Below are 21246 nucleotides of genomic sequence, written 5' to 3' on the forward strand. Positions count from 1 at the left end.
ATTTGAATAACGTAACATAATACCATCGACATTAATTTTGCAAATTATTCGGGTAAAAATAAGCAAAAATTCAGCTATAAATTTCGACGAATATATCGGATGTAGAGCTTTCTCTGTACCGCTATAAATTAGATTTAGCTCCATTTTTTAGAAGACTGGGATAATTTCAATTGTTCGATACTAAAGATACAAAGTGTCCTTTTCCACGAACAAAATCTGATAATTAAAACTAATATAAATAATATCTATAAATAAGATCTAGTAGCTCCATTTGTTAGCAGGCTGCGATAATTTCAATTGCTCGGTACTAAGGATATCAAAGTCTCTTTTTCCATGAACAAAATCTGATATCTAAAAGGTACAAATCTGATAATTGAAATTAAAGTCTAATAGACGCAAAGTAAAGATCCAGAAAATCGGAGCAACGATACGTATAAAGAAGATTCGAAGACTTCGAATGAAAATTGCTATTTTATAAAAATAAGATTTAATAATTCCAATTAATGTTTATTATTTTAATATTTAATCAAAGAGACGTCGCACGTAAATGAATTACAAAGTAGCCTTTATCAATCCTTTAGTAGCTCGTATATTGTTCGATAGGGATTTTACAGGTGTACATTAATGGGAACAACATCTATGTGTGACTCATCGTAAATACAGCCGGAGTTTTGTGTCCATCACGCTACAAATCGTTTAATACGTGTTCGATACAATTTGAACCATCTATTTTAATAATCGGTAAACTTCGTTCTTATACATACGGTAGACAGATATACAAAAACATCATATCGTACAAAATAGTAGCAGTAGTATCACCACCAGTTTCGTTCCCACGGATTCTCCTTTTATATACGATACCCTCTCATTGACCTTCGATATTTCCAGCTTATCGTTCTATTTCGTAACAAACCTTATAAAAATACGATCTTCTAACTCTTTATTTGGCCACCGTTCCATTTTTTGTTTCGATTCATTTCTCTTTCTAATAAAAATACACAACCTTCCTTTCTTCGTTTATGAATTTTAGATATGTTTCGTAAGAAGTACAATACTCAGAGCTATAATAAATCATAATTTTGTACCCCGTTTTTCCTCACCTTTTCTTTTACTTTCAATTAGAAACTACGTACGATAATGAATATATGAATTCTAATAGTCTATCCAAAATCAACCCAAAAGTCTCATTTTTTCTTTGCCTCTCTATTTTAACGAAGAAATTAAGAATTACCATAAATGAATTATACAACGACGACTCAATGATAGCAAAATAACAATGTCTAGATAACGAATATTGATGTATTTCTGAAAAAATATATAAAATATTGAAAGTAACCTATTATGATATCTGATAAATGAAAGGAATTTCCATTTTGATTCAATTTCTTCAGTGATTTCCTTAAAAAAATGTGTGTCCATAAATATTGTTCCAGCAATAAGCATACAAAGTGATACTTAAATATATAAATAAGAAGTTTGGCAAAGGCTTAATTAAATTGTTGTCTCAGCCTGATATCAAGAAACTACTAAATATCAATAAAATAAACAAAAACTCTTTTTAACTGGACATTGAGAAATCATATTTTATTTTTAAAATAGTACCAAACATAAAACAAACAATAAACTTTGTTAAGTAATTTGTCCGATAGTTAACCAAATTATCCTCGATCGTTTCAATCAGTCACCAAATAAAGAGTTAAAACGCTTTCACCTTATAGAGCAAAGAATCGAAACGATTACAGTGGTCGTCGCCTCGCTAGTTGCGCGTGTGTCTTGACCGTACATCGTGGAAATTTGGTTCAACATCCTCTCGTTCACATCGAAATAAGCTTCTAAACCGAAACTCAGTGGCGTTCATGGAAAAATTCGATGCTTTCTCTCGATTTTGTACGGTCGTTTTCGTCAATAAATATATACCGTACACAGAGATCGGTCGAAAGAGGAAAACAAGTGAAAAATCGCGGAAGCATTGGCGCGTTTCACGCGCCTCTTATTATCTACAAAAAGCCATATTAGATGAGCCATTCGATGACGAAAGACTTTTTTCACTTTTCAACTCCAACTTCCTTTTTTTTGCTCTTCTAATTTTCTCTTTTCCTTTTCGCTCTTTTTCTCTTTTAATTTGGTTGTTCGCCTATTATTTCTCTATCGTTCCTTTTGTACTTGTTTTGTCCCATTTTTAACCCTTAAAGGCTACCATGAGCGAAATTTCACTTTGTGTACAAATTTTGTTTTTTCATAATATATTAATCGTACGTTATATTCAACATTACTCAGAGTTTTGTCTTATATTAATAATTGCAAACGATACATTTTCTACTTTTTTATTACATACAATAAGGATAACGTTCAAACTGTTGCAATAAGGAGGCAGCTCCATTTTCCAGTAATTTCAGTAAACCAACAGAAACTAATTTTTTGAGACGCGCTATAAATTCACAGTCGACTAGTATTTCTAGTTATAAACTTTTATATTTCTGAATATGAGAGAAACTCGAGTATGAAACCTATAGTTTACTCTCTCTTCCAACAAATACAATTTAAATTATTGCTGCGACCCCGTCGATTGCATTTGCTTGACTTTGTCATTTTTGAAAATAACCAAAAATGTGCCGAGCCAGGGGTGAAATTTCATTCACGATAGTATTAGTGTAATTTTCTTGATCAACAGCTTCTAAGTGTTAGTTTTCGTTTTATCCTCGGTTATATTCGCCGCGAGGAACTGAACAACGGATCAGAGGACTAAATGAAGGATTAAAGGCATTTCGACGCATGTTCGGATTAAAAAATGAAGACGAAAAGAAATAAACGAGGAAAGAGCTTTGATTTCCATCCACGAAACCAAAAACGCACTCGGGGCTGTTGTACTATGATCCATGATTTTTTTATTAAACAAATTAAATACAAAAGATCGCATCTTTTTTCTCTGTTTTCCTTGTTGCTCTTACTGCCAACCGCGACGCGCAGTCGCTCCATTCTCGAGTTAATATAAATAATTAAAAACAACAGAAGAGAACGGGGGAGGGCAAGGGGCATTAAATAAAAAGTAAAAGAAGTCATCGAGGGGTAAAAGGAGGGCGAAGTTCGTGGAAGAAGACAGTTTAAAGGCTTTTTCTACATGTTCTGACACTCTTTCTCGCTCTCTCTCTCTCTCTCTCTTTCTTTCTCCATAAACATACTTGCATGCGCGCATTACACAAACTCTACGACAAGGTGGATCGTTTCGTTTAAAATTAAAGGAAGAAGGAGAACTCGAGCTTCGGCAATTCAAGACTAGTGAAAACTTAATAATCGCCTGTGGCTCATCGTATTACTCTCATTTGAACGATTTCGCTCATTTCTTACAACTTTTTCGCTTATCTCGCTTCCATCTCCAACCACGAAGTTCAATTCATTTTCAAATTTAATAAGAATGCTTTTTTAATCAAATTACATTACGTCATATGACAAAAGTCATTAGTAATTTGCCGATTTCATTCATCGATTTGTTAAATTTGAATTTCGCGGGGAAATGAAGCGCAAATTGAAAAATTCATAAAGAGAAACGAAATCGCGAAAATTGAAATAATCGGTGAGGCGTAAATGCTCCTTGGAATGAACCGCGTATCCTTGAACCGCCAAAGATGCAAAAAGAAAAACGAACAGGAGAAAGGAAAATTCACGAGCAGGAAGATCGTTTCGGGGAAAAGTTTGTAAAACAAAACACAAAACATGATCGATATTACGATAAAAAGCTCGGATGGAAAAGAAAAGGGAACGGAAATAGCATCGTTTTCCTGCCTGTTTCGTTCGTTTGTTCCTTCTACGCTCGAGTTACGAAGAACCTTCTGATCGATATTTTAAATGCTGCTGGACACAACGCTCGCCATTATCAAACACTTCCTTCGAGAACGTTCGATTAATTAATAATATTTAAAAGTCATTAAAGGATATGTACAAAGAGATATTAATATGAATATGCAGTAAATGTCGCCGTTACCGCAGGATCCGCGCGAAACCCAGCGACTAACATGGATTTATCGATCGTCCTATGGGTCGACTTGATTTGTTCGCGCGGATCGAACGTGGCGAGGATCAGCACGGTGTTCAACAATCTGCTAGTGTCTTTTGTGTTTTCCAAAACAGGTCTGGTCAATATTAACACATTGAGAATAGTCTGTCGCGTATGGAAAGTATTTGTGTCGGGTATGATTCACGATGGGACGCAACAACGTGGAATGTCGATATACGACACGCTCGAAAGCCTCAAGAATGAGCTTTTTTCAAGAATTTTTCCAAGAATTTCGAGCGTTTCAGGGCTCAATAGAGAGAAAAGAAAAAAGGGAAGCACCGTGTTAATCCTCGAGACTGCTGCTCGCTTTGCACGAGCATTTTGACAGATCGTTCATCGCGAAAGGAGATGCCTTCGAAATTAGGCCCTCTCTGCCCTAATACAACCGCGTTTTCGTATGTTCGATATCATCGACATAGATAGTTCTCGAGCCTTGCGCGAGAACGAACTTTTTAGATCGCAGAATTTTTTGTTTGCACAAATCACTGGTATTTTAGCTCGAATATTTAATTGTCTTGGCGAATTATCGATATAACAATTATTAGTCTCGGCCTGTCGACGAGATGCGCGATGATATTTATCTTTTAGCGGTCTTCTCTTTCGCTTTTGGGAATCTATTTCTTCTCTCTTCCCCTGAGACAGAGGCTTTAAAAGAGGCGATCTTGCTGCTTCGTTCTCTTTCGTTTTAATACGCTCTTCTCGCACGGCGCGGATTATACATATAGATATATTTATATATTTATAATATATATTTGTTTTTTTATATATAAAACTAAAAGTACCGTGATACTGATAAAATTTCGGAAAATATTAGTTATCGACGAATGCGCTTCGGTGCTCCGTAATATTATTCTTCGATAACGATAGATCGAATTCGAGAAGGTCGAGAAATATAAGTTACAGCAGATCTAAAATTCGTTTTCGATTAATAATTAATTACCTCGGTAAAAATAAGTTGAGCATACGCGATGCATATCGATTATTATATCCTCTCTCAATTTCCTTCCTGAAACGCTTAATACCTTGTTGTTATATTTGTTTCCTTTCTTTCTTTCGTTCAGACTTGCATTCGCTCTCTCGCTTTCTCTCCCTTTCTATCACCCAAACTCCTCAAGCACGATCTTTTTACTTTTAATTTTTACTCTTGATTGATTTTTCTTCCTTCCTCGCGTTCCTACTGAACCTGCACTCGCGCTAGATAATATTAAACGCTGGAACAACGCTACGAGCGCTATAAGCATACTCGTACATCACGGATAAACGCTTTAAAAATGAATTTCAAAAGCCCAGGAACGATACACATATACATCTTCGTACAACACACCCTCTCGCAACAGACTCGCTTTTTCTCGTTAGTCCCTCGAAAAATACTTTGTACTTATGATCGCGTCAACGATAAAACTCCGTACACATACACATCGAAGCCGTAAAATCAGGTCTCCCCTTAAACGCCATCGATACAATAAATTTCTGCTTTCGTGACACGCGAATAACATTCATACTGTATACAACAAGCGAAAAAATAAAAATGAATGATTACTCGAAAGCTTGTCACAATTATCTGCCTTTAAAAAAAATGTAAAAACACAAATAATACGTAGCTTGAAATTATCGAAATTCTAAAAATCTGAGCATCGACAGAGATTGCATACGATACAATCGAATCCACATTCGATAGACATCAAAGAAGGATATGTTAAAAAAAGAAAAAGAAAAAAAAATAAAAGAAATAGAAGAATGACAAACGTTAAATTTGCATATGTATCTGGTTTGATTCGCTTTTTTGCACACTGAATTTCCTATCTCTCGACCAAACACGCGTACATGCAATAAACACATTCACGCATACGTCATTCTTGCTGAATTATATGCTACATTAAACGCTACACGCTATGTACACCAAAAGACGTATACTTAAGCTACTCTGGGCGTTCGAGGGTTAGCCTAAAAAGTAATATAATACAGGACACGCCGTCATTCGTACTCCCTGCGACGATTACGCGGTATATATAACATCTTTGGACTCGATTTATTACACATTTATAGAGAATTATTACTTATGACCGTAATTTCTCGCGCCTAGTCTCTCTTTCTCTCTCTGAGTAGCCGCTACGTGAAACTTGACGTGGCACCTTTGTATCGGACAACATATCATCAGTCTGATACAAACGTATTCTATGTCGTTCTTCGTTTTGTCTTTTCTTGTCTTTGATCTTGTAATACGTTTCATATATCCTCGTGTGTGTATATATATATATATGTCCTTTCTTTCATGATTGGTGCTCTCGTAGTATCCCGACGGGCGCAGCTCGTGAGATTCTCAACTTTTCTTCTTTTTGTATCTCGTTATTTTCCTTTTCTTTTTCTTAATAATTCTGGAAGACTAGCGCTTCTTCCCCTTTCTCGATGCGCGTTCTTCTCCAAAGTATTTCCTTAAACTGGTGTGAGGGCTCTCGAAATATCTGAATCGAAAGCACTGTGCGCGTGTGTCGATCAGTTTCATTTTTCGTCTATGCACCCCGTTGTTATTGGAGCAAATACTTCAAAAATTTCTTGTCTTATATATTCAGAGAGACTTTGAAAGCGGGTGCAAAGTTCGAGAAATTGTTTCGGATTCCTTTTTTAATAGGGAATCGTTTAACACGTGGCACGTAAGTTGACGACGAAACTGTTCCTCTTCTAGTCGCGGGAAATGACAATCTGTTGAGGAACTGAAGCATAATGATGACCGGGAACTCTTTACAGGCGTCGTGGACCATTTTAAACCGCTGATACTTGTGCGTCTTCGTCGTCTGAAAAATTGTAACGTTTCCTTTAATGATCATTTCTTTTGCTCTTTTAGAGTCATAAAGTAATATTTCGATGGAATATGCTCGAGTGACTTGTCTACGTTGGCTGAATTTTTCAATTTTGACACTGATATCTATATATTTTCAGAATTTTTAATCGATGTTGGAGTTTATAATTTGTTACGGTTTCCCTGTTAGGATGTAATTTAATACTATGTCAAAGTATAATGTAATAATGATAATTGTAAAAAAGAAGACAAATTTTTATGCTAGTTACTTGAAACTCGTATTATACTTTTTTTCTGAAACTGTAATTTCTGGATTTTCATTTATTAAATTTCTAGAAAGATGTACTACGAATACTATGAATTGAAGCAATGTAAAGTGATCTAACTAATTGCCTATACACAGAATAATCTATATTAATTTACTAACTTAGAAATTCAAATACACTTTGTTACATTACTACAAATTCTTTCATCTATTTTTCTAGCTCTATTATTTTATAATTCTCTTACCAACAACTAGTTGACAGCTAAAGAATGCATAAAATAAAACCTACTAATGCATAGCAACAGATTTCAGTACAGAAACTACAGTTTCGAAAAAAAATTAGCACAACGCGATTTAACAAGAGAAAGAACTTAAATAGAACATAAATCAAATAAGAAGATAAAATAAGAGATTCTAATATACATTCCACGAATGAACTAAAGAGTAAAGTCATATTCGCCAAAGTAGCAAGTCTCTTGGTGGAAAAAGAGAAACAAAGAATACATCTATTGAATTATCATCGAATTCCTTTAAAGAAACCAGCTATAAAATTGCGACTCTGTAAAATGTAACAAATTCTATGTATCGAAAGAAATCAAATCGGTCGAAACAAAAGGGATCGTGGAGTGACGTGACGTGACGTGCAAATAAGAACAAAAAAGAAAGAAAATTGGACGCAAGCATGCTGTCATGCCTCGACACGGAGGGTGGAATACGAAACTATACAATATGCAAAGATGAAACATAAAGTATCGAAATCGAAAATCGTACCATCTGCTTGCAACAAGCTTCCAAAAAAAAAGAAAAAAAGAAAAACAGCAAGTGCATGAAAAATACATCGATACAATTACAATTTGCTATAATATGCAACGAATTTTTCGCTCATCGAAATGCAGATTTCTATTATGCATAAACACAATGAGTACGCGTTGAATAATTCTAAGGTTAAAATAAATTTCAGTAAAAAAGAAAGAAAAAAAATCGAAATACTGAAAGGAAAATATAAAACACGAAGTTATAAGTTATGCACACAGAAAACGCGTGGTTACACAGGCACTTTGCATTAAAAATGTACAAGTGAAACATATGCGGATATGTGTTCATTATTTACAAGTTCAGATGCGATCGTCGATGAGAAGATAAATTAGATAAATAATTAACATGTACATCGAATAACAAACAATAACGATTGAGAATCGTCCGTAGACTTTTGTGTATGTGTGTGCGTGTGTTTATACATACATTGTAAATACTTAATCGATAGAAATAGCTTAAAGGTAGATAGAGAACGGTGTGTAAGTACTTAGTGTTCATTGCATAACTCATCCATTGGAAAAAAAGAAGATTCCATGACTGTTCGATAATGTTATACGGTATTTTGCAGGAACTAGAGCTTTCTGTGCTACTATTCAAGTGTTTCAGAGTTGGAAGAAGTAATCGTTATTGAATTCATCGTGATATTCTACGTCACGTAGATTCGTTGATCATTACGGTGAAAAATGTTACTGAACAAAGTGTGGCAGTCGCGAACAATTTGAACGATTACAGTTTATTTGAGTTTGAGTGCATTTGATAGTTTTCAGACATGATAACAGGCTATAATTTTTACTGACATTTAGGATATTATGTATCTTATTTGGATTTAGAAATTTAAAAGTTAATAATTTCTGAAGAAATTTTATTATTAATAAATGCTATATTATTAATAATAATGAATTAAGAAACTCGAATTCAATGAAAGACAAATAATTACGCGATAAAAGACTGATATAAATGTACCATGTCTGAAAGGATAAAACGAAAATGCAGCAAAAAGTTTTAAAAATATTACGCGGCAAATAAGCGAAATGCGAACAAAATTAAAGACTATAATTAACAGTTTTTTCCGTGCATTATCGATAGTCAAGGGTGGGACTGATCAATATTCCTTGATAATCTTGTTCGATTCTTTCGCTTCTCTCGTTATTTAAATGTTCATATTATCGACAGTATTTAAGACTTATCTTCTCATTTCTCATGTTTATAAATTACATCTTAAATCTAAAGAAAACTTTAAAGCTATTATTTCACATCTCTTTATATCTTAATATCCTTTGAAGGACGTAATATATTTAAAAAAAGTACATTTATCCCTTTTTATATCTTTACACTCTAAGAATCATTTCATAAAGGAATCCTGATCTCTATACACGAAAGTTCTTTATGTACAAGTATTTACAAAAATTCTCATTCTTCTAAAAAAAAATTAATTACTATTCCGCTCACTCTACCCTATTATTCATTACGTAAGCACAACCTTATTCGTTCCTCTGAATCCTATTTTAATCTTAACAAGGAAGTTACGCATACCTCTGCTGTAACAGCAGTTTATCATTTCATATCACATTCCAATAATTTCACATCAATGTTCGAAAATCACTCTATCTAAAGCCAACACTATCTAACATTATTTATAAAACTATTTTCATAATTTAATAGACTAACGACTAATTGTGATCGCTATAACTTATTCCATATCAATCCCATCGCTATGATATCGATAGTGTTAAGGAGAACAAGCCTCGAGGACGGAAAAGTATATCAATTCGTAAAAAGTATAGACATATATGATAATACGTCTAAAGAAAAAACTGTGGTAGGTAGAGTAGATTGTATTTTAGGTATAGCGATTGTGTTTGCTTTTGTACCATCTTCATGGTCGTTCCTGTAGGTAACACCCTCGTGGCTGTGAGCACGGCCAAGCCTGTGCAACCTTGCCATCTGCGCTGCAACTTTGTAAGCAGGCGGTTGACGGCACTGTGTACTACCAATTCCTGGACGCATCGTCGTCATCGACGTCATGGTAGTCATGGTCGTCATGGTCGTCATAATCGTCGTTCCAGCTCCTGGAGGGGGAAGCGCCGCCGGTACTCCAAGACCCACGCCTACTCCTAATCCCGTAGTACCTGAAAACCCTCGACTCTCTTTCTCTCGATCTCTCACATCCCTGCATCTCCTTCTGCTGTTCAACAACCGCTCTCTTCCCTTATCCTTTTTACCGCCATGTAATCCATCGCCATTTGCAATTCTGAACGAACATGACTCGTACGAAGACTCGAAAAATATGAAAAGTGGTAGGTACTTTTTATGGACATCGCTAATAGTTAAACTGCGGATTTTTATGCATTTATCGGAAACACGGGAATACAAAAATTCACAGAATGCGTGTAATGCGTTAAAATACGTGAAATATACAAGGTGAAGTACTCGTTATAATATAGGATGAAACAATTTCTGCAATTGTATAGGATTCAATAATTGACAGTAACTAAAGCCTGTGAAAAATTTCTTACTGTACATACAAATATAATTCTTATTTATTTTTAATAAAATATAATTTTTTAAATATACTGTATCATTAAAATATTAAAAGAATAATAAAATGTAGATTCTACAATTTTTGATCATCTAGTTGACTGTACTTGGTGCGACTAAATAATATGATACATTAATATATTTATGTAAATATTTTATTCAAGAATTCTTTCTCTCCTTATTGCGTCCTCGTCTTAAATTTGTCCCCCTTTTTACGTATGTATTGCATACATTGTAACAAATATAAAAACAAGACGAATTCATATTTTTTGATTAAAAAGAAAAAAAGAAAACATAAAACAGACTCGTCGTGCTCGTTCAGAACGGAGCTCGAAAGAAACGAGCTATATACATATACGAGGAAACTGTACAACACGCTCGTTATTCACCGCTAGATCAGAACCCAAGAAAAGGAAAGCACAGAAAACCAGTTAATATATATCCTGAAAAGAAGCCTCGGTTCTCCGTTAATCCCGAGGAAACGCGACAACACAATAAAAACAGTCACACACTGTCGATGCAACGCATACCATTTTCTATACGCACGCACAACCTGCATACACATGTGTACAACAGGCAACGATACTCACGTGATTATTAGCGTGCACACGCCAACCCTTCGAGCAAGCGATTAATACAGATTAAGCCAATGCATCGCTGTATACGTTATCAATGAATGCCTCGAGCCTAACGCGTTGCTTCCGGTTGGTACAGAACTCCCATTTACCAATGTCTACTCATCTTTTTTTCTATGTTCGAACGATTAGTCGAGTTTCATATTTTATTCATCGTTCTACAGATATCCATTCACCAGAGATGTATTAATTAATACTATCTTACTACGCCATGCATAACACTACGGATGATCCGGAAGCAACGCAATCATAGATAGAGTCGAACAGAGAGTACTATGAAAACAGAGAGAGAAGATTCAGCCCAGTTGCAAGGAGAGAAACTCAAGACAGGCAAGACGACAATCGCGGACTCACCTTGAGGATTTTGGGGTTGGTGATGGTGATGATCGTAATAATGTTGGTGGTGATGATGGTGGTGGTGGTGGTGGTGATGATGATTGTGGTTGTGATTCTGATTGTGGTTGGCAGGAAGCGGAGGTAACACTGCTACCGCGTGAGGGAACGGAGGTGCACCACCTCTCAAAACAGACCCTGCACCACACACAGGTCACATACGAAATGTTTCTTTACAAAATGTACAATGACACACCGGTTTAACATCTGGTGGTACTTTTTCCCCTTCTCTTTTTCATTTTTGCTTTGTGTATCTTTTTCTCTTGATGTAGATAAATGAGACGAGCGATAAAAATCGCAAAGATCTTTTATAATTAAGAACAAGTATACAATATTTATTCGAAAGAATAAATAAAATATAAGCTTGTTGACGTCCCTCTCATTGAACATGAAGGAAGATTCCTAGAGTGAGTGCCGCGAGTGGAAAGATCGCAAAAATTGGGTCGATGTGTCGTTATATAAATATCAACGTATGCGTGTATGCGTGAATAATGCCCCTGCGTAAAGAAGCGAGTCTCTGTGAAAAAGCTTCAAGCGATAAATGTACTGAAAGCAATTGGAACTCCCGGGATAGAAGCGGCTATAAAGCACGTTTACCTACGTTATCGGCGCAACGCTCGGCTAAACGATAAATAAATAAAGTACCGGATAGGTACGGTAAAAAGAGTGTATGTACGTAATATACACATAATGTAACGTATATATGCTGTAGCTTAAATTGCACGGAGATTTTTTTCTTAACTACCATAGACGAGAGAGAATGAAGATGAGTGGCCATGGGACATACGTTTTCTTTTCAACGTTAGAATCTAATCGTGACCCGGACAGTGAAACGAATGATTCGGAGGAGTAAACGGACTACGACTGTGTGAAACGGCAAACTGTAATGAGAAAACATTTCGATTACTTTTAGTATTAAACGAGAACAAAAAAAAAGAGAGGAAAAAAATAAAAAATGAGAAATAGATGTGATAATTACACGAAGGTTACTCGTATAGTCATCAAGAGACGTACAACAGGTATCACACGTTTTCAAAAAACGAATCATTCTCTGTTTACTAACTACCAAAAATATCTAACGATACGTCACACACTACTAGAAAAAAAGAACAAATATTTTTTCTGTACGATCACTTTTGCGATTACAACAGAAAAATAAGAAAAACAGAGACTCATAGACTCAACACCCAACCGTATCACGAAACGAACTTTCACGCAGTTACTGTGTCAATCAACGACATACACGATATACACGGGTCGTCCATAACACGACGACGTTTTAAATAAAAAATAAAAAATAAAATAAGTAAATAAAAGAAAAATGGGAAAGGCAACTTCATCTCGTTGGACCACTCCAGATTCTTTCTTTGGTTCTACCTTCTAAACTACGGTCTACGGAACGGGCAAAAAAAAGGGAACAAGAGAGGTAATGAGCACGAGCTTGTGGAGTTATTTGATCTCTTTTGGTTCAAGTTTACGTACCTTGCATGGCGGAGTGCCGTCTTTGAGGTGGCGGTGGACTACCACCAGCTTCTACGCTGCTTCCGCTGTGGCTGTCCAGCTGTGTACTGTGACCACTGTCACTGCTCGTCACCGAACCTACGCACACGTCCCCAAGACACTTCTATCACTACACATTCTATAGCCCATTTCTCGCCCCGATGCGCCCGCTAACTGCTAATTATCTAACAAATATTAATCGCGTTTCATTGAACGCGTGTAATCCGTATATCACTCGTTCGCTCTTTCTTTCTCTTTCTCTCTTGCTTTCTCACTTGAAAAAATCAGAGCCAACAAACGTCAGTTTGACGCCTACAAAAATGTCGACTTGACCGCGATTAAAAGTTGCGCTGGCACAGCATTTGTTTTTCGATGCACGCCTACCAGAGATCGTCCTTCTGTAAGCGACTACTAGCTACTTCTAACAAAATTAAGATTCATATTATTATCTTTACCGAAAGAAAAAAAATGAAAATTGGAAAAATATTAGATCCTGGAAAATGATATTTATCAGAAGGAGATTATTTCCAGGAGCAATATTTATATTTCCTACAATACAATTGTCAGTCAGTTTTTAAACTGAAGAAAGTATTAAGAGTAAAATATTTGAAACTACTGTCTATTTAAGTTTGTTCATAAAAAGTGATTTAAAAAAGACATAGACTATAGCATTGAGATTAAATCGTTGAAGGATGTGATTCACGCGTCCGTATGTCCCATGGTGAGTGATTTAAATTGAAGCTAGACGTGCTTCGTCCTGGGATCAGGACCGTGGTGTGTATAACACGGGACGATAATATTGATCGAAAAGAAGCGCGAGCTACGGTAATCGGCGTACAAGATGCGTGTAAAATGGATAAGCTAAATATAAACATGGAACACATTTATGAATTGCGTAAACGGCTGTGCAGCGTGCATATAAAATGAGATAGTTTCTTAGAATTTGCGAGACCTGACCAGTGTGTACGGTCACGAGCAATGAAAAGGTGCATTGAATGGTACTTCGCGAGATGTGTCTACTGTATTTGTGTGTCGCAATGAAACAATGTTCAAAATAAAAAGAAAAAGAAGCACCGTATGATTCATCGTCTAAAGCTAGCAATATGTATAGAGACACAGAAAAAACTTTACACTGTTGAAGTATTCACGTGTATATATGTTTTGTATGTGTGTATACAATGTATGTTAAACGGTGATCGACAGCATCTCGCTTCGAACCATTTTATGTGTCGAAATTAATCAACTTACCACTGGTCAATGTTTTTCTTAACGGCTGAAGATTGCTCAAGCTGGTTACGCTACTACTTTCAGCACTGAGATCGACAGGTGGTGGTAAACTGGAAGGAGTATCGCTATGGGATCTCTCATGCATAGGAACTCGGCTACCAGATCCTACTCTCCTAGGTGCACCGGGACTAGGCTCCAATCCGCTGGAATGCAATGCCAATCCAGGCACTGGAAGTGCTGGTGGGCAATGTTTCGGTTGATACGGACGAGTTTTGTGGGGATCAGAAAGCGCTAACATTTTCCGTACTGCTTGTGGCGATGCAGCTCCAAACTTTGTACCTGAAAATACACAATAGTTAATATTTTATAATAATTAATATTACATAATAATTAATTCAAACGAAAGATAAAAATATCCTACCTTGTATACTCTTTCTACCTTCACTGGTGCTGCTAGCACTACTTGTAGTTGACAAAGTAGGCGAAGGATGCCTTCTTCCTCTGCTTGCACTGAGAGGTACCGCTGCGGCTACTGCGGCAGTTCCTGCATGAGGTTCGCATTCCACAGACAAAGCATGTAATCGTTCCTCATCAGTTATTACTTTCATGTTGGCAAGGTACGCTTTCACTCTTCGAACCATTTGAGCCTCTTCGAACATTTTCTTCGGGTTTGGTGCAGCGGTAGACTTTTTCCGCCTTTTTACTGTTGCCGTTTGTCCTCCTGGACATTGCAACACTGTTAGTAAAAACGAATCATCACATTGCTGGTTCTGTTTCTACATACTAAAGTTAGATTACCTTGATTTCCAGTAGTCATTTGATTTAACGCAACCATGGCAGAACTAGGTGGCTGGCCACCTCTTTCTAACATTATTGATAGATCGTAGGGTGAAGAACACATGTTCGTTAACGTTCTCACTTCTTTCGCTATCATCCTCAGTTTTTCGAAATTTACCAAACCTTCCACTCTGGAATCGTTGCCAAGGTGTATGAACGTTAAATCCTTCTTTACTACTGGATAAAATGGAATCTGAAAAGAAATAGAAACATTTCATGTTATTCCACTGCATAATAAAAAGAACAAAGTATGTAACTAATAGTTAGAAGTAACATGAGAACTTACTATAGGAGGTTGCGTTTGTTCAGATGCTACTAATTGTCGATATTTGCTCATGTTACGGCTCGGGTCCATTAATTCTTGTAGGTCACTAAATAGCCTTTGATATTTACTTGGCAGTTTCTCCCAAGAAGCTCTTAATCTTGAGACAGCTCCATGACCCAAGCCAGACACAATCGCAAACATGGAATTGAAATTTTTGCATTCTTTACATTGTCCTGTTTAGCAAACAAAAAGATATTAGGATACTCGTGTAACAAAAAATTACAATGGATGAGGATAAAAACTCACGGGCTATTTTTATAAATTGTTTTATTATTTTACTACGTCGAACAAGATTGTGTTCAGAACAAACTTCTGTCACAACCCAAAACATTTCTCTGTTGACTAGTTCTGCAAACTGCCTGAGCATAGGCACTCCATATCTACTCTTCAATTCGAATAAATCATCCACGTATTCCGTAGATTCTATTTGTCTAATAATAGCACACAAGTCAATATTTCCATTTCGCAAAAAATAACTTGCAAAGAAACTAAAAGTATTATCAATTTACCTGAATATACTGAAATCTTGTAAAGTCAATTGAATTGCAACTTCAACGGCATTTAATTGTAAGAAGTGAACCTGAGATTCGCGTATAAGTTCTGGCGCTTGTTCATCTGCTACGAACGTCTCCGAGATACCGTTAGTTTTTAAATAATACCTTGAACTTAAGCCAATTCTTTCTGCAAGATTTTGCAACTGATCAGGTAACCTGCGTTGTTTAATCATTCCTCCTTCTCCAACGCTAACTTCAGCCAAGGAGAAATTCGAACTGCCTTCGGCAGCGGTTATACCAAATTCTTGGAGAGCTAACATTACCACCTAAAATAATATATTAGCATACAAATAGAAACTTTTAATCATGCATATTGTTTCCCAAGATTTAAATATCTACCTCATGCGCCGTTGTTTCCTTGTGAATAAGAAGATATTTACAAGTTTGATCGGCTTTATAAACCTTCAAAACGTGTTCTGGATAATCAGGCGCCCTTAAGTCGTCATAACAATATAACGACGTAAGGTCAGGATTACTTTTCGAATGATAAAGGTTAGTAGTCTGTGATAGTCCTGTTCCCGGTGGTGTATGAGGGGGTGCGAGAGGATCGTCTACATGTACACCATCACTGTAAAATGAATCACTCCTATGTAAAATATATTTTCTTGAATTAGAAAAAGGGAAAAAAATGAAAAAAAAAAGAAAATGACAGATATATTTTTAACTTACTTAATAGTATTCTTTGGCAGTATATTCATTTTTATAAGAGCTTTTTGAAATCTCTTTTTCGGTCCAAGCGTCATGAATCCTTTATGCTCTTTTTTAGCATCTTTACAAGGAGAAACATTAGAATCAGGTATTAACAGTGGAACACCGCCTACTAAAGGATTCAGTGGATTTCCTGGAGTTGTCGGATCCACATGCGTGGACAACCTTGCGCGTGGATCTGTTTGTATTCTTGAAATTTCAGGTTTGTTTGCTCTTCCCCGCGGCCTCGGCGAGTCATCTGGCATCTGAAGCATTTCTTTAAACGCTACAACAGTAATTCATTGCTCGCATAAAGGAAATATAATCCACAAATTATTGTTTCTACAAAATGTAACATACCAAGTAAGTTTGATTTAACAGTTATACTAAGATGAGTAGATCCCCTTAAGATTTCAAGAGCCCTGGCGTGACTCACGTGCTCAAAACTCTGTCCATTTACTTCTAAAATCTGATCACCACGTTTCAAGCCAACATCTTCAGCCTTTGACTTTTTATCCACTTTTGAAATAAAAATACCGAAACCTCTTTCATATCCGCCCAAAATACTAAAATGCAAAACCTCGTCCCTTGTAGGCCTTGCTAATGTTACATTCCGCGTTCTTGCTTTTGCTGCACACGCAATGTTTAATAATCTGAAATTTATTGAAGGATTTTTAAATACTCTAAGTGCTTAATAATTATTATAACGAATATAAATTTAACAAAATTGATGTATACCTTTGTTGTCCTAGCATTTTTTCTCTTTCCAAACCGGCTTCAAATGCTTCCAAAAATTCCATCATGGCGGGATCAGTTTCAAAATCAGTAAAATGATTATTTACCCAAAGAAGTACCACACGGGCAACTCTATCTCTGACTTGTGCTTGATCAAACCATTCTAACAATTGACTCGCAACTAATAAAGGACTATCGATAAATGTTCGATGCGTTAATAAGAAATCTTCTATATAAGTGGGATCGGTAATACTGTTTTCTTCGATAAGTTGTAACATTAAACGTTCAGGAGTTCCGCGGATAACTACATGACCTCTGCGTGCTCCGCCATCTAAAGCACCCCTTAATTCTGTTACTAGAATCACTCTCCCATTCTCTTCATGCCGCCTCGTATTTTCTTCTCCTTGATGTTGAATTCTAAAATAATCTGCCTGAGTAACACATACAAATTGGCAATCATCACATCTGAAAAAGAAATAGATGTGTTAATGGAATTTTCATTTGATAACTACTGGCAAAAAAAAATTTCTAACATAGAACTCACTTTGTCCTCATTACACCTCTATGCAAAAGTCTTTCCATAGTGGGCAAAATTCCAAAACTGTCACCAAGGTGCAGCTGTTCGATTTCTCCATTGCTATGCTCAATTTCTACAGCACCATTTATGAGCACACTCCAACTATCTAATTCTTCTCCATCATTCAAAACTATCATACCAGCACGTTCAACCACTGCAAACACCATCACAGCGCACAGCGCTCTTCTTACTGCCAAGGTCATATTCGTGAAAGCCTTTAGTTGTTGTGTGAATTCTAAGAGCGTTTCTATATCATCTTCTGTCCTTTCCATAGGATCTTTTTCTAAACATTCTCTGACTGGATCACGGACAGTCAAGCTCTGTAAACGCAAGTAAAAATATTTCTTGTTAGTCTACTCTTTAATTTTATAATTTAAGCAACCATTTAAGAAAGAGTATACTTACATCCATGCTTTCTGCAAGATCTTCCTCTTCATCGCTGTCTACTATAGATTCAACAAGACCTGAAAGATCAACATCGTCTGCATCTGCATCTAATGAACCTTGTACAGATGTCATGGTGTCTGAACCACTGTATGCTGAGCTTGTGTCACTCGAATGGCTGCTTCTATTGGACTTTTGATACAGCTCTGGCCTGCCTGTCAGGCCTTGAGAAAACTGTACAAAAAAGCAAAATTATCGAATTAATTATACACTTGTTCACTTTACTACTACTACACTTTATTCTTACATTTTATTGCACAGTTTTATTAGGAATTGTTCTAAAGATCACTTAATATTAAATGTTTATGCTTAATAAACTTATATACTAAATATTTATAGCTGCATCGATTTACTGTTAAACATGACGTACACCGTAATACCTTCGCATTAATTAAAGACGATCAACATATTCGCTTTGTTATTGCTACACTCTCAAATATGCAAACTAAAGTGTTTACATTAATGTAGCGTCCCGGACGATGTTAATACAAAGCAACGCATTCTTCGTCGCGATGTACCGATGTAATCACGATTGTAAACAATAGCACGGTGCAAGTTCAAGAGAAGATATCAGCATCGTTCGAATTCCCTTACAAGAAAAAAAGAACCTACGAATAAAATAACCTGCAATCTATCATCCATGGATCGACATCGATCTGTCAATTGACAGGAAGAAGCTGCAAAGAACGGGATCAAGAAGCATGTAGGATAAAAACATAGGTACTACGAGCGGTACTCGTTTACGGAATAGTACTAGGAATGGGCGTGATGGGGACAGGGACAGGCTCTGCTCTTAAGTTAGGTTAGGTTACCAGACATGACATCACGCACGCAACATCGAGCAACCAGAGAAAACACGCACGGTGAAGAAAGAGACAGAAATAACAAGTACGTATGTCTAAACAAAAACATCGTGACATCTGTCATCCGGCGATAATCAACAACGATCATCCATGATCGACCACGGTGTGCACTCGTTTCAAGGAAATCCGAAGAATGAGAAAAGTAAACGTGTAAACCAAAGGCCATTTTGAGCCCGCGGGAGATCGTCAGACTCACTTGGTACATGCCGAAGGCGTCCATCCTTATCGTCTTAACTAATGGCACTTGCTCGGCACTATGCTCTTCCGTGTTTTAGATCACGAGAAACAACGCGAAGAAGAACGAGCAGCGTCCGGCCACATTCTCTTTTTGCTCGTTGTCCACGATGCGATCGAACTCACGAAACTCACACCTCTCATTCGCGATGGCATATGCGACCGTATATACACACAGATCGACGTGACCTTCTTTGTGTGCATTTACGAAGCTCGTGGCGCGTCTGGTGTGCCCAGTGTCGTGGGCCGTCAGCTTAGTGAAGTAGCGGACACGGGACTGCCTTTCGTCCCTCCCCCACCCTTTCTCCTGCCACCGGCATTCCCTTCGAAAGTGTAGGGTCACGTGACCCGACCGAGCAGCGAGCCTCAGGTCCGTCTCAATAGGGGGGCGCACGTTGGGGGGCCCACCTGTAGCTTCTGACCGTGACACTAACAAAACACTCCTATCAATGAAATGTCGTAATGTCCGACTAAATTTTTCAATTCATTCTAGCTGCACATCGTTATTAGTCGACTATTGACACTATAAACATATATATTGTTCCGTACTTCGTTTTATACTCTAAGGTTTCTTTGTTTATTTTATTATATTAGTAATCAGAATACAATTCTATAACCTAATTTGTTGGCTTCAATAACACCACTTACGGCGTGATGAAGACTTGAGATTGTTTCCAAACATTGAATTAGTCCACGAATCAATTAAAACTTCATCTGTAATCAGATGGAACTTTACACATAAAATAATTCTTTGTATGTGAATAAATGCACATCTACATCGGTCACATTGTACCAAATAATCATTCACCATAAACAAATCAGCCATCGCGAAGCACCTTGCATAAAATTGTTCGAGAAAATTTCTTCCAAACATCGAATTTTGGTTATATTTTATGTATATGTTGATTTGGAAAATTTCGTCTGTGATCAGATGAACCTCACACTGAGACGAGACGAGAGACTCAAAAGCCGAGTGAAACGAGCTTAAGGAGTCGACGGTCGGTCAATCGTCAGTCGGTAAGCAATTGAGAGAGAAGGAGGATGCTGGGAGAAAAGAGTACCGGTCTGTTCAAAGCATCCAACACAGCGGATAGTAACTGCTTAAAGGCCACTGGCCGACCCGACGGATGATTTATACGACCCGTTATGTCGTGCCCATGTCTCACTTTTCCTTTTGTCCTGCTCCACAGACTTTCCAAATTGCTTCTCCCATTCAGTTTCTTCCTACTCAAGCAGACACTGGCATACCAGTGCACGCCACCGATGTGCATTGTGCATTCCACAGACTCTTTAGGGGAAAGACACTTTAATGTAGATCATCTTACATGCACGCGTTGCGCCTTAACGAACTTTCGATCCGAAGCGCCGCGTGCCGGTAAAATTCTAGCGAGGGAAAGCGGAACTTCCTTCGGTCTTGTTTAAGCGAAATTTAAATAGTTGTACTTCGAATAAAATTTCGAATATTATTTCAATTAAAATCGTAGGAAAAGTGGAACTTCGTTCGATCTTCTCTACATCAAAATTTAAATACTTCTATTTCGAATAAAATTTCGAACGCTGTTGCAATTAAAATTCCACTTTCGTGACTACTTTTCAAATCAACATATACATAAAATACAATATTTTATTCAAAATTGAAGACCTACATTTGAATGAAGTTATGGTAGAAATTTCTATTCCAAAATAATGTAAATTACTTTCTGTAGAATGAAATAGAAATATGTTGACTCTGTGGTGAAGTTGTGAAGTAATAAAAAATAAAAATCAG

At 36.7% G+C, this 21246-nt stretch overlaps 1 protein-coding gene across 10 annotated transcripts in view; it reads right to left on the bottom strand.

Annotated features, from left to right (window-relative positions):
- Positions 1-2860: 2860 nt before the first annotated feature.
- LOC138182067 (rap guanine nucleotide exchange factor 2) overlaps positions 2861-21246 on the bottom strand; it is a 247751-nt gene continuing 229365 nt past the window's right edge. For 5 of the 10 annotated variants that reach the window (XM_069117599.1, XM_069117605.1, XM_069117597.1 and 2 more), the window contains 15 exons: positions 18343-18555; positions 17905-18257; positions 17364-17825; positions 16986-17278; positions 16608-16911; positions 16278-16524; positions 15894-16204; positions 15631-15815; positions 15346-15557; positions 15021-15252; positions 14644-14958; positions 14244-14561; positions 12978-13094; positions 9801-10058; positions 2861-6843 (listed from right to left, as the gene is read on the bottom strand). In XM_069117599.1, the coding sequence (XP_068973700.1) occupies positions 6812-6843; positions 9801-10058; positions 12978-13094; positions 14244-14561; positions 14644-14958; positions 15021-15252; positions 15346-15557; positions 15631-15815; positions 15894-16204; positions 16278-16524; positions 16608-16911; positions 16986-17278; positions 17364-17825; positions 17905-18257; positions 18343-18555 (3852 nt within the window). In that variant the 3' untranslated portion in view covers positions 2861-6811. Of the gene's footprint in view, positions 6844-9800; positions 10059-12977; positions 13095-14243; positions 14562-14643; positions 14959-15020; positions 15253-15345; positions 15558-15630; positions 15816-15893; positions 16205-16277; positions 16525-16607; positions 16912-16985; positions 17279-17363; positions 17826-17904; positions 18258-18342; positions 18556-19440; positions 19748-21246 lie in introns of those variants that run through there. The other 5 variants (XM_069117606.1, XM_069117600.1, XM_069117598.1 and 2 more) reach the window with 5 other exon arrangements.

Source organism: Bombus flavifrons, chromosome 7 (genome assembly GCF_040668555.2).
Source record: "Bombus flavifrons isolate JBK064 chromosome 7, iyBomFlav1_principal, whole genome shotgun sequence".
NCBI lineage: Eukaryota > Metazoa > Arthropoda > Insecta > Hymenoptera > Apidae > Bombus > Bombus flavifrons.